At 36.2% G+C, this 14,652-nt stretch overlaps 2 protein-coding genes across 20 annotated transcripts in view; one reads left to right on the forward strand and one right to left on the reverse strand.

Moving 5' to 3' along the window:
- The window catches only part of gnptab (N-acetylglucosamine-1-phosphate transferase subunits alpha and beta), a 71,478-nt gene extending 59,475 nt beyond the window's left edge, over positions 1-12,003 (forward strand). Inside the window, exons 21-22 of one of the 2 annotated variants that reach the window (XR_008804110.1) lie at positions 11,065-11,221; positions 11,878-12,003. The gene's annotated coding sequence lies outside the window, so the exon portion shown is untranslated. The remainder of the gene's footprint in view (positions 1-11,064; positions 11,222-11,877) is intronic. The other variant, XR_008804109.1, reaches the window with a different exon arrangement.
- Positions 1-12,162, reverse strand: part of mybpc1 (myosin binding protein C1) — a 40,728-nt gene extending 28,566 nt beyond the window's left edge. For 6 of the 18 annotated variants that reach the window (XM_056237331.1, XM_056237335.1, XM_056237332.1 and 3 more), the window contains exons 1-4: positions 11,934-12,162; positions 4,618-4,635; positions 2,191-2,253; positions 984-1,259 (exon numbers count right to left, since the gene is read on the reverse strand). In XM_056237331.1, the coding sequence (XP_056093306.1) occupies positions 984-1,259; positions 2,191-2,253; positions 4,618-4,635; positions 11,934-11,955 (379 nt within the window). In that variant the 5' untranslated portion in view covers positions 11,956-12,162. The remainder of the gene's footprint in view (positions 1-983; positions 1,260-2,190; positions 2,254-4,617; positions 4,636-11,933) is intronic. The other 12 variants (XM_056237347.1, XM_056237339.1, XM_056237338.1 and 9 more) reach the window with 3 other exon arrangements.
- Positions 12,163-14,652: the final 2,490 nt, after the last annotated feature.

Genomic DNA, 14,652 nt, shown 5'->3' on the forward strand with positions numbered 1-14,652 from the left:
CTATAGTGAGAGATCTGGTATAGCCTACTGTAGGAACACCTGGGTCAAAACATGTGGTGCCATTATAACATTATTACAGATCTGTCTATATCAGATTTTTAAAAATGTATGTATTTATTTTGAAAGGGACAATGCACATTATTCAACATCCAAATAAAAATGTACCCAAGTTAGCTAAAGGCTAATTTCCATTGGCAGTCCCTTTGCCTGATGTTCTTAGGCAGGAAACTAAAAAAATATTATAGATATTTAGACAAATATATATCAACAAAACAAAATAATGATGGAAAATACTAATGGTTACGCAGAGTTTAATGCTTGTATTGCTATCAGTGATTATGAACGTTTTGCTTGAAATCAACTTTGCTGCCCACATGTACTTGACCTGGATGGTATTGAACTTGCAGTGTTGGGGAGAAAGTAACTATAATATTACTCACTACAAACGTTTAGCATTGTAACAGTAGCTCAGCTAGAATCGATGTAGTGCAAGTAGAAGAAAGAAAGAAAAAGTGCAAGAAAAAAATACTGGTTTTTTTTCCAAATAAATGCAGCCGTGGTGAGCATAAGAGATTTCTTTCAAAAGCATGTGTTTGTACAGTAAATATTTTGTTTTAAAAAAATGGTTCAAATGAGAAAAATGTAAGTATGTTTTATACAATAATGAAGACTTTTAAAAAAAGCTGTATGGAGTGGGTTGTCTTGGGGTGGTAAACTATTTAAAAGTCACATGACCAGATGAACATCATCCATCTTATCTCAATCATGGCTGAATGTGAACAGAGCATTCGCTACAATAATGGTCAGTTTTCAAAAACATTGAAATACCGCTATGTTTTCAAGCAAGTTAAATGTTGTTGCCCAATTGCAATCCTCATTGTTTTTATGTAGCTACCTTGTAGCTTTGCAAACTACAGTTTAAAGGTATAGCTTCCCCAACACTGACAACTTGTTATTGGAGATTTACTCTTAGTAATACTCACCAGGAACTTTTGAGGTGCTGGGCTCCTCTTCTTTTACCTCAGTCACCTCCACAAGCTTCTCAGCCCGTGTTGGCTCTGGCTCATTGTGCCCATTCTCTACAGGCTCTGTCACTATTGGCCCTGTGTCTGTGACCTCACCCTCTACTGGCTCTATTTCAGTCACCACAATTATTATGGGTTGTGGCTGTGGAGCCTCAGCAGCAGGTATGGGTACGGCTGCCTCTGGTTCTGTGACAGTCACTATGACCTCTGTGTCTTTGGTTGCCACTTTAGCCTCTGTACAGCAAACACAGCCAGGCTAGAGCAGCAAGACTTCAGGAACCCAACTTCAACCCAGCTGATTACACATGCACACTCTCATATAGATGTACAGTAACTAAACTGGTCAATTAAGTGCAAAAATAAGTCAAATATGTGTTTATTTATATGAAATGTTATGCTAATAATATCTTTTAGGCATTTTTCAGGTCCATTTGAATTTAGTCAGGTGACCAAAACAGATCTAGTCACTGTACATCTATGAAACTGTAAATCCCAAAAAGAAGCAAAGTACATCCAACTCGGCAAGCATCTGTACACTTGTGCAAGATTAAAAACAATTCAAAATTCTATTCATTATTCTCATACACAAAAGGTTTGCAGATGTTTTAGTATATATTTATTTCAAATATATAATTTAGTAATATTATAGGCCTAAATATATACATATATTAACAATGTAAATATCCATATATTTGTGCACACCAACTACAGGCATAACGTGAATTTAGCATTTCTAATGCAGTCAGCTTTATTTTGAAAGCACAATAAACAGTTGATGCCTACAGAGATGTCTTTCTCTGGGTGTCATTTGCTTCTTTTAATATACTATACCTTCACATCAAACTTCTCCATATACAGATGTGCATTTACTCAAGAAAATCCTGTCATCCATAAACCAGAACAGGCATTAGTACTGACGGAGGTGTGGGTTAAGGTGTGTGGACCACCGTAAGTGTTCGCTTGAACCTTTTGGGCCATGAGGTGTGTGTGTTTACCGTAGTTTGTTCTGTATGTGAGATGATTTACCTGAACTGTTGTGGTCACAAAGGGATAATTTGGTGGAAATCACAGTGGCGCAAACACTCTCACACACGTGAGGTAAGAGTGCCGTGGGTGAAACTGAGAAGCGAAAGAAAGCAAAGGGGGGATGTGGTTGAACACCTACCTTTTGGTGTGATCTCAACCGAGTTCTCAGATGGGGCGTCACCAGAGACTGGGGCAACATTCTCTGAGTATGTGACAGACATAGCGGAGGAATGCAAGAGCCTCTTTCAAAGCATGAAGCGTCAGCAACACAAACAGACACATACATATGCTGAAGGACAGGAGACGATACGACATACTCACTCACAGACACTTATATACATTTATAGCCTATACTACAGATATAAATGTCATTACATACACAAAAAAGACACAGTGGACCTCCCTCAATTATAAAATACAAGCAAAAAACTTCTGCTTGTCTTTCATTTAGGAAGTCCACTGTCAGGACAGAGGAAAATGGAGAATTCCCCAAAAACATTCCTGTTTTGGAGAGTAAAAGAAAATGAAATGATCTCTGAAGCATGAAATGGACATAATTTAACAATGATTATTAATTTTTTCATGTATGTTTCAGTACACTGGTAACATGGGCCAGAAATGTCATCTGAATCAACAACCCATGATCGTCTGGACAGAATACAGGGATTCAGACCATGGTTGATAACTGATCAAGGCATAGCATTGACTAATCTGTTCCCATTTACACTGCTGTGGCCACCATGTATGTTTGCACATTGAGCTATACCAGTGCTGTGCGCTTATGACCTTATTGAATGTGTACTTTGCTGCTTAAAGCAGAAATACCCAACTTATGTCATACAAAACAGGTCCACATCAAAGTACTTGAAGCCTTAGACACTCACAGAACTCAAACGGAATCAACCGGTGGTGTATTTGTATCAAGAATGTAGCCACTGTAGATTATAATTAGCCTATTTATTCACTTTATTAGGTAGCCTATGTGAATCCCTAGAATACTTCAATGTTTTAGTCTCTTTATGTGCATCAAGCCAGCATTAAATGATCAAAAATACAGAAAAAAATTTAATATTGTAAAATATTATTACAATTTAAAATAATGGTTTTCTATTTTAATATAGCCTACTTTAAAATATCATTTATTTCTGTGATTGCAAAGCTGAATTTTCAGCATCATTACTCCATTCTTCAGTGTCACATGATCCTTCGGAAATCATTCTAAGATGAGTTGATTCTCAGTTAGTATCAATGTTGGAAACAGTTGTGCTGCTTTGTATTTTTTTGGAACTTGTGATAGGTTACTTTTTTTTAGGATTGATGAATAAAAAGTTTAAAAAGAAAAGCATTTATTTCGAATATAAATGTTTGTAACAAATGCTGTTCTTTTTAACTTTTTATTCATCAATGAATCCTGGAAAAAGTATGACAGGTTCCAAAAAAATATTAAGCAGAACAACTGTTTCCAACATTGATAATACCTGAGCAGCAAATCAGCATATTAGAAAGATAGAATCATGTGACACTGAAGACTGAGGAGTAGGCTAATGATGCTGCAAATTCAGCTTTGCATGAATACATTAGCCTATATTTTAAAGTATAGGCTATAGAAAACAAATTGTAATTTTAAAAAAAATTAAATTGTAATAATATTTCACAATATTAGCTGTTTTTTTCTCTCTGTATTTTTGATCAAATAAATGCATGCTTGATGTGTATAAGTGACTTATTTCGAAAAACATGAATGTTTCCAAACTTTTGACCGATACTGTATTGTATAATGGTTTTTGTATAATTTCACGATTATTTAATTATTAATTATATATGGCAAGAATAAAGGTGCGGTAACGTTTACCTTTTCCGGCAAATTTTCGCGGGCGAAATCCAGTCATTTCAATAGGAATCCACGCGGTCGTGAATTTCTCAAATTATCGATCGACGCAGTGAACAACTGAAAGCTGCTTGATTTGTAAGTAGGCCTAACATCTGTTTGAGCTCTTACATTGCTACAGTGTTGATAATAAACAATTGACCTTTTATTACCGCGAAAAATCAAGTCTTCTAATGTTACCGCACCTTAAATGTTTTGGCCGCTAAACTTTCTGTTTCACTGTTTTTAACTGTCACGCTGCTACTTTCACGTGTATCTGTCCACTTTGACACTAGTTTCCAATTCACTGTTAGAGAACAGCAAATTGGCGCCATCTTTTGACTCAAAACAACCAGACTAGTAATGCCCTTGGATTACTAAAGTATTGATTATATGATAAGAATGAATGTTTGGATATTTGAGCCCCCTTTTAAACCAAGAAATACATCGAGCTGGATGATAGAGAACTGTTACACTGGAGCTAAATATATTACTGGTAGTTATAGCTTAGCTGCTAGCTAGTCTAGAATAAAATGTGTTCTTTCTGTTTTCTACTCATTTAAGTAGCCAATGATTTCTAGTCAGACTCTGTTTAAAGTTTTTTTCCCTCCCAACTATTGAATCTCGTTTATCCATTCACTCATAAAAACCTATCCAGGGTGAGGCAAACAAGGTTTTCTGAAGAAATTCGCCACTCACCTTCAGGTTGGCCATCATCTGTCAGGAAAAAAAAAAGAAGAAAAACAGCTCCATGAAGTTTACTTTATTTTAGGCAGGCTAAGCTTTAAATGTTTCTACAATATTGGATGGTAGGCTACTGGCCCCCAATTATAATTTTTTGACACTTGATGTCTGAATATCTTTCCATTAAAAAAAAAAATCCAAGTGTCATTTGCAAACAAATGTGCTTGTGCTGTCTTTAAAATAAAAGCCACTTGATTTAATATTTTGTTATAAAATATAATGACATTTTGCTGTCTGTATACTTTTTGGGCTACTGTACTTATTTGTACAGAAATATATGAGCTTTGTTTGTCTTTAAAGCATTCAGGTTTAAACTGGGTTTCAGTGTGCAGTATTGTGTTAGTTGCGGTGCATATGTCTAGACGTATAGCAAACAGTTTAAAGAAGCACATGTTGACACAGAGTTACAGTAAACCCAGCAGAGCATGATGAAAGTGTTCTTACAGATTTAATGTGATTAGAGGAGTTAAATAAAAGCCTAACAAGATCAATGAGCGCATACAACCCTTGGTATGATAGTTCTAAAATAAACCAGCTGTTTTATTTATAGATTACCATAGCATGGACACGTGATGGGCACCTGACTAAAGCAGACAAAGCTGCAAATGATCTAATGTCATCTTTGAATTTACTTAGAAAGCTGTGATGCTAAATTTATGCATATAAAAAGACAATCATTTTGAGTTGCTGGATAGAAACCTGAACAGAAGTAGGCTACTATAGGAATGCAAATTCACAAATGAGATCTCTTTAACATTTCATTGCTTAAAGGTGCTCTAAGCGATGTCATGTGTTTTTTAGGCCAAAACATTTTTTGTCACATACAGCAAACATCTCCTCACTATCCGCTGGCTGCCTGTCCCCTGAACACACTGTAAAGAAACGCGATCTCTGTAGACAGCCCATGCTTCACAAACAGCACCAAAAACAAACTGCAGCGACCCGCTCCCCAAAACATAACAAACTGTTCCAGCCAATGACCGACAAGAAGGGTTTGGGGGTGTGGTTTGGGGGGTTAGTGTGCGGATGAGGAGGAGGGAGGGTCTAGCTAGCCTCCGTTTTGTTTGACAATAGTTCGAACGTCAACAAGAAGTGACGTCACCCAGGATCGCTTAGAGAACCTTTAACCCTCTGATGGTCTTAAAAAAAAAAGTCACACTCGTGGTCTTCGGGGTCTATTGGACCCCAGACAACAACATTTAATTTTGTAACCGAACAATATATTTTTTTTTTAACAAATATAATTTTACTCTGTTTATTAATGTTTTTACTCAACATTTGTGCAGTTTTTGGAGAATTTATGATTTTTTTTTAAAAAAATTCTATAAATAAATAAATATTTAATTAAATAGGATTTTTACAAAAAAAACAGCATTTTATGTTAAATAAACTTTATAAAAGACCCAGATTTCTAACTTTCATTCCTGGGGATACCATGGATAATTTTACAAGGTTTAATGTAAGATTTTTGCCCATTTTTTGGAAAATACAGGTTAAAATTTGTAATAAATCACTTTAACCACTAGATGGCTATAGAGCTCCATTATATGCTATTTGCTATTTGAATTACTGAAAGATATAGTTTCTAAAGTTGGATTCAGTTGGATTCATATCTAAATATTATAAAATCACAATTATAACAAAAATAAAATAATTTTTGTCAAAATTTACCATTTCTTGTACTGAAAAAACACTATGCCGCATGACTTCTGCAGACAGGGTTGGAGCAGGTTTGGCACTGCACTGTTGTTGTTGTTGTTGTTGTGTGTGTGTGTGTACATTTTATTTTTATGTGTACAGTGTCACCAATTTATTTTTGTGGTGGTTCTTCATTTTGTATGATTTTATTTGACAAATTATAAGACTTTTTATAGCCTTACAAATGTATTCGTGTGTGTGTGTGTGTGTGTGTGTGTGTGTGTGTGTGTGTGTGTGTGTGTGTGTGTGTGTGTGTGTGTGTGTGTGTGTGTGTGTGTGTGTGTGTGTGTGTGTGTGTGTGTGTGTGTGTGTGTGTGTGTGTGTGTGTGTGTGTGTGCGCACATTTTCAATGCGTCTAAGTGTTACCAATTTATTTTTCTGGTGGTTCTGCATTTTAGATTATTTTATTTTACAAATGATAAGAGAACAGTTTTTATAGTCTGTATGTATTCCTGTATAAATGTATTCCTCTATATGTGTGTGTTTGTGTGTGTGTGTGCGCCTGTGGTGAGCATGATAATTTTGGATTGTGGATGTTTTTTGCATTGTTGGAAGTGTGCCACTTTATTTCTGTCATTTCTGTCTATGTGTTCTACGTTGTTTCTGATTTTGATGATGTTATTTTGTCTATTTTGATTGCGGGGTCCAATAGACCCCGAAGACCACGAGTGTGACTATTTTTGTCACGCCAACATAAAAACAGATATCATTAAAAAAAAATTGTTTTTTTTTGTAGATCTAGAAAGAGTTGAGAGCCGTAGCAAGTTTCAAACCATTTGGACAAAGAGAACATTTTTTTTAATTTGAGCAAAAGTCATTTGGGGTCCAATAGACCCCGAAGACCATCAGAGGGTTAAAGAGCAATGAGAGTAAATGGAGACTTTTGGAATATCCTGCTTCTCAGATTTTCAAAAACACCTAATCTTACATGTTTCTCCTTTAGAGTTTCAAAGGAGATCTGAACTATGTCACAAAATTTGACAATTTTTTAAAGTTCTCAGAAATCTGCACTCAAAGTCAGTGATCTCAAACTTCCAGGGATGTTTAGGAAGAACATTTGAGACCAAGTTGAACTTGGACCATTGCGAACTCCTCTAGGTCTCCTGAACTCTTAAAGAGCAACAAAACCTTCCTCTGGGTTATTACGTGATGTAAATGTCAGCAGCTTTGTCTCAGAGACCCGCTCCTGTTGCCTTGGCATGGGCTGCTGTGAATTCTGTGAGGATGCCAGCCTAGTCTGATCATGGCACAAAAGGATCTCTATGAAGCACTCGAAGAGCGACCGCTCCATTCCTGCCCCCTGCTGTCAGGAGCCAATGTGAACACCTGTGCGTTTAGCTTATTGATATTTTTGACATCTCTCAGCTTTCAGCTCCCTCGTTTTTTGTAGCGACATCATGTCCTATATTGCATTGTCTCCTCAGTCGTCATCATATGGAGTAGCTAAAAACTTCTCAAAAGACTCGTCAAAATGCATAAAGTTTGCTTGAATTCATGAGACTTGACACACAATTATATGGGACCATCAGAAATGTAAAGAAACATTTAGATGGTCTAACTAACATCTGAGAGTAGGGATTTGATCACTAAAAAGATAATAATAATAATAATAGTAATAGTAATCATGATTATTGTAATGATCTCACCACTAAACAGTATGTAATTAATAATTATTATCTGTATAAAGCTTGTTTTTATGCATGTTAATGAGTCTTTTGAGGCACAGAATTTGTTCACGTAACTATTTTGCGTGACGTGACAATGCAAAAAAACTAAATTTTGATGTTTTTTGCATGTCTTTTGAGACACCTAATCCTTATTTTATTCATTTACTAATAATAATTATTAATATTTTACATTGAGATTTTTTTTTTGCATGAATAAGTCTTTTGAGACACCTAATCTTATTTTATCTCCCTCTTTTTTGTCTTGTGCTTATCGTGAGAAAAGCACTATATAAATGTAATAATATTAAATCAAGATGTTTTTGCAAGTGAGTTAGTCTTTTGAGATATCTAATCTTATTTTATGTCTCTCTCTCTTTTGTTATTTTGTGCATGATGCCATCCTACAGGTCATGTCTTTTGGACACCTTAGCTGAGATTTGGCAATGACGTGGGTCCTTCCACCCATTAAAGAGTCATTTATGTCACCGTTAAGCTAGCTTGTGTGGCATTGTGCCCGTTTCGAGATCCTCCCTGGCTCATCCAGCAATAACGACAATTCTGAAAGGTATTGTTTTACCATCGCAGTGCAGCACAACAGTATGCAGGTATGTTCAGCTGTCCCTACTGCTGTCGTGAGGACAGACAGGCTCATGTTGACCCCCCCCCCCCCCCCCTATTTTATTAAAGAACATTTTCAGTTACATGCTTTTTAATTGATAAGCGAATGCACTGTGGCTAACTTTTGATTGTCACAAATAACACAGACTGAAAAACTTCCATAATCAAAAGGTTAAGGGCATAGATGCAGCTTTTAGTTTGAGAATCAGTCTTTTTTTTAATTGTTGTAGTTCTACAGAAACAAAGTACAATTGCACGTGGAAGTCGTGCTAACTTTGCTGGCACAGATAATGACAGACATCAGAGAGCAAATGACAGCTTGAATGTGTTGTTTCTCTTGGTGTTGATTTATGAGTGAGATCTGACATGAAGGAATGACACTTCGACTACTTTGAATGAGAAAAAAAGTGAAAGTGAGACATGCAGGGTCCAAAAATGAACACTCACTCAAGTAAAAGTTGCCAATTGGCTGGTAACTTTATAAGGAACTGTTACATAATGCACAATAGTTAAAGTTATTGACGTGCATAATTCAAAACTAATGGCATACAGACCATCTACAAATAGGATACCTAAAATGTTATTTTTACTTCATATATTTAAAAGTGGGATATTTTTCACATAAAAACACTAGAAATAAAATAAAACAAGGTCTCTTAAGTTCACAGAGAGATAGAGACCAGGTCATTTATGATGTTGCGAGTGACACAATGACCTGATCTGTTTCGTGTTTCTCCATTCACCCACCATTAGCCGGTGAAAAAGTTAATTTTGGACCCTGGATATACGCCACCCTAATGTAGGATGGGTTTAACATGGGGATTATTTCACCTTTGACTGTATCTTTAAGTCATTAGTCAAAGGGCAGCTATTACTCTGATACGCCTCCAGAGATAAACTTTCACTGATACAGGCTACTAAAGTTTTTGTTTCCTTCCATTGTTGTTTTCCTGTGGGATGCTATTACTATTTGCTGCTGTCATATGTGGAGAAAAGTCATAACCTCCATCCTTTGATATTATTTATCACAGAGATCAAAGTTCAAACAAACAAGAGCTCAGGATTCTCAGCATGATGGAGACATAAAGTCACTGGATGAAAGATAGGACTAACAGAGAGAAGAGAGAGAGAGCAATGGGGATTAAAAGTCTGCTCATTCTGAACTATTCCAGGGGTCTGGAATCCTGTTCCCTGGGGGTCCAGCCCTGTTCATCCCTCATCCAGCCTTTTAAAGCCTGGAGTCAACGCTCCACGGCAACCCCAACCTCCCCCCATCAGCTGTTCCCTCAAATTTATGAGAACAATCATTTCATTTTTCAAAGTCTAATACTCACTCTCTCTTGAGGTTATTTATGAAAGGCATCTACTGTATATGAAATCCATTGTACTTTAATTATTACAGTTGGCACATCAACTACTTTGTTTTCATCTTTCACAGTAACCAATTCGAATTCTCATTGTTTGTTACTTGAGAAAGGAACTACTTGTACTGCAAAAAGCATTTTCTTAATCACAATTTGGTGTCTTGTTTTCCGGTAAAAATATCGAAACAACCTTAAAACAAGATAAATTTACTTGAGAAGCTAAATGGTAATAGTAAAAAGGTTTGTTTTTATTTCTTGTTTTAAACATTAATTTTTGTAAATGTTATTATGTTAATGCTAAAATCAAGGTACTTTTTAAAATTAATAATATTCTAATCCAATTTTATTTATCTTGTTTTAAAGGGATAATTCACCCCAAAATTAAAATTCAGTCGTCATGTAATCAACCTTATGTCATTCCAAAACAAAACCCCTTTCAGAATATTTAGATGTTTTCACTGGAAAACAAGACAAAAATACTGATTAAGAAAATGATTGTAGGCCTTTTGCCTTGATGGACAGATGGTTTTAGCCACCATGTGCATCCTATCCAAAATCTTTTCATTCAAGACCTTAAAAATCTGCACAATCAACTGGATGGCATTGGCGATGGGCGACGGCCACGTCTGCAAACCATTTACAGAAATGAATCGCGCCACCTCCCTGTTTATGACCATGTTTATAAGCATCATCAAAATAGCAGCCATAACATCAGTCTCCAAGATCGCCCTCATTCTGCTTCTTAATCCCTATTGTCCGTTGGTGGACGGATCCTTCAAATGTGAATATGTTTAGAGGCAGATATTAAAATATGAGTCATCCTCAGACAAAAGCTAAAGCCTGACCAAAAATAACATTTAAATGTCAACGGTGCTTGTCAAGAATGATGAAATCTCATCGCATAAGAGCTGTTGTGCTCAGGGGAACGCAGTTTCAAATGTCCAAATCTGTCTGGTATAATAATAATTTTCCATGATAATAATAATAATGCAATGAAAATCAAAGGACAAGAACACACAATGCCGCATCCTCATATTTCTCCATCCATCCATTAGGCAATGGAAGCTGATCTCCATATCATCACCCCTGAAATATTTGTCCATCTGGAGGCGTAGCATCCCCACTGGGCCATCGCCGGCATTGCATCATCCATCAGCGATGCCTCTGGCACCGCAGTAAAGCTGGGCTCTAGGACTTGTAACCCAGCGCCGGGTAAGTCACCACCATTCCATACCCAGAATCCTGTGTAGCTCAGCTGACTGTGCTCTCCTAATCGCCTTTACTATGTGCCATCCATCATAGCAACAGTCATGACAATAGTTGCTTTGTATAAAGTTGTTTGGATCACCTCATCATCCAGCACAATGTGAATCCCAAAATCGCTCCCAGAATTCCTGATCGTCCCTGAGCTTTTTATGTCTGCTTGGGTCATTCTCATGACTGTAGGGATGCAGAAAAGCAGCACATACTTCTAACCAACCACCTTGACCTATACATTATACTCTATATTTTGTAGTACATTATATTCTGTAGACTGTTTATTTCATCTCACACAACTGATAATACACAATTATCTGCATTCTTTACTTTCTCAACTTTGTATATGATGTATGTGTGTCAAATGCAGTTGGGCAAACTCACCAAGGTGAAGTCCATGTTAGTTCAAGCCTATTTGGCTCATAAACTTTAGATTAGAATCAAAACAGGTGAAGCAAATCAACAACACAGTGCGGCTAATATGTTATCAGCATGTTTGTTAGTAAGGTTGAGGTGATATCACTCATAAATGTTGTTGAATGTCTTGATTTGGTAGAATAATGATAATAATGTCTTGCCATCCTAAAACATTTCTCTACCATTTGCTCCAGTTTTCCCATCAGACTACAAGATCTGTGGCGTGATGACGGACAGAATTCGTTCTCACCTTTCTTTGTGGGCTCAGGCATGTTGAGCCGTTCTCCGGTGGACCTGGCACCAGTTGGAGGGATTCAGGGGTGAGTCTGGGCTGCCCAGTGTGTGTGGCAGGGGGTGTCCTTTAGCCAGGGGGTGTTATGATGGAGAAACAGAGGTGAGGAAAGCTGCACCAGAGACTGTGGAAGCCAATGAGGATGAGGGCAACGCAGGAACGTGAAGGAGATAGTAACAGATCTGGGGGTGATGAATAAATGGGGTTTATATAGCGCTCATCCTAGCCACTCCTCTCTCTCTTAATAATGGAGCCCAAAAAGAACACCTCCCTCCCCTTCTCTCCTAAAGTCCTGGGGATTAGATGTGGCTCGCTGTACCCTGTCTCCTCACCATCTGGAGTCAGACAGGGAGAGGGGCTTTTGCATAACGTTGCATTGCAGAAAAAAAGACGGTATTTCTGTTGACAAGTTGGCATTGCTTTAAATCAAAATGATAATGTATAAAAATAAAATTCATTTATTATCTAAGTGTATTGTGGCGAGCAGGACGAGGTCGAGGGACGTGATTAATGATGAACGACACCTGTGAGACGCACCGGTCTCGTATCTCTCACGTCCCTCGACCTCGTCCTGCTCGCCACATGTATAATTTCATAATTGGCATAATTGTACTGTATAGAACGATATATTTCATAATTTATAATCATATAATAATAAGATATATAATAAATAATATTTAATAAAATAAAATGTACAATTTTCAATGCATACATTTTTAAATTATATGAAATATAAAATAATATACAATATAATAAAATGTAATCAAATAAAAATATAGAAAATATGTCACATTTTCCATTTATTTATTTTTTAATTTATAATAATATATAATAATAATAATATAAAAAATAACATTGAATAAAATCTAAAACTATAAAATTCATGTAAAATGTATATATATATATATATATATATATATATATATATATATATATATAATTTAAAATATTATATAATAAGAAATTATACAATGATAATAGTAAAATATAATATAATATATTGTTTTTATACTTTTAAATGATTTTTTAAACATAAAAAACATCTAGAGTAATATACTGCCAACAATGTGTTTGTAATGAAGAGACGACCCTGCCACAAGGCCCATGTCAAGGGCATTGACTATAGGGTGAATGAAATATTATTATTAGTTGATAATGAATTATTAGGTGATGCTGTCATCCAGGGGTTCCCAGTGTCTAAGCTCCACCGTTTCCCTAAAAGGCCTTTGGGTGATATTTAGGGCTTAGTGAGAAAAATAGGAAACATTCACTTCACCTTGCAGCCAAATGCCAGAGATGATGTGGATGTAATGTGAATGAGGGTGATATGAACAAACCAGGACTATAAATTCTGCTAAGATGCCTGAGCAATGCTTTTAAAGTCTATAATTAGAAGGCCATCCTGAACTCTGACTTTTGACATATGAAGCATGGAAAGATGGTGGGATTGTTGTCATTGTCAAGACTCTAATTATCCTGTTAACGCTTTAATTTTCACTATAAATCAGGCCCTGCTTCTTGCAGACGTGACAGCAATTTACTCAGTGAGTCCCCAAAGCTTTAATTGTCTTAGTGAGCAGTTACATTTCATTTGATTTATTATTTCCAGAAATTTGAAATGTATCTCAAATAATAAAGAAAGATTTGAAATCAATCTGCTTGAAACTAATGGTATTATGCTAATTGTAATCTATTAATTTCAGAAAATACATTAAATTTCATATTCAGAAAATCATAAAATTCATACTGATATTTTTTGGTGTGCATAATGTTAAAAAGTGATACAAATGTCCTGGTAACAAACATCAAACAAACTCAATTATTAAAAAGAACCGTATTCCTTATAGTTAGTTTGGCATAATCTGTGTGCCAAGCAAGTCTCTTAAAATATCAAATCATTTGTCCTTTTTATGACATGACAAATTATTTCAGGTTGTAAGATGTGGTGTGACTTTTCATAACTGATATTTATTAGTTACATAAACATTTTTCAAAAGCATGTTAAACCTATATGAGCACAAAACATTTCTAAGAACGTGGAACTTGTGTTGTCTGTGAACTTCTAGTTGAACTGCTGATATGAATATGGCAAAGATTGAGAAAAACAATGTCAACTTCTCAAACGGTCACATGAACGGCAGCAAGTCATATAAGATGGTTCTGCTGAGCCAGTAGCATATTACATATTAAGCCAGGAGTCTTCTTTAGTAATTTCAGTCTGTTCTTGTTCTGAACGACGGGAATGAGTCAGGAGTCATTCTATCCGTAGCAACACTTGCCATCAAAGAAATCCATGTTTAGAATGGGAATTTTTCACCAAACCATGTCACACCAAAAGTATGTGGTCGCATTAAAAAAAATTAAATTGGAATCTCTTTCTGACCTGGCTGTGTGTGATATAAGGAGGTTATGAATGTTGTGCCATACTCTTCTATCACAAACCATCTTGACTGATTTTAAGCATGATTTTTTGGCCTTTATTGGTAGCAGAGCCTCCAACGAGGGGCCCATTTATAACCCTGTTCTGTACAGCTCTTAAGACAGGGTGCTGGGGAAGTATCATGTGGGCCTGCCACAAAGTTCACACAAAACCATTTGGACCAGACTGCTGGTTAAAGGTTCATGTCGCCCATGGGGATTTAGCTCTCACGGTCACCATAAAAAGCTCAGACGAGAG

The sequence above is a fragment of the Rhinichthys klamathensis genome, unplaced genomic scaffold, assembly GCF_029890125.1.
Source record: "Rhinichthys klamathensis goyatoka isolate OS25496 unplaced genomic scaffold, OSU_Roscu_1.1 h1tg000485l_1, whole genome shotgun sequence".
Classification (NCBI taxonomy): domain Eukaryota; kingdom Metazoa; phylum Chordata; class Actinopteri; order Cypriniformes; family Leuciscidae; genus Rhinichthys; species Rhinichthys klamathensis.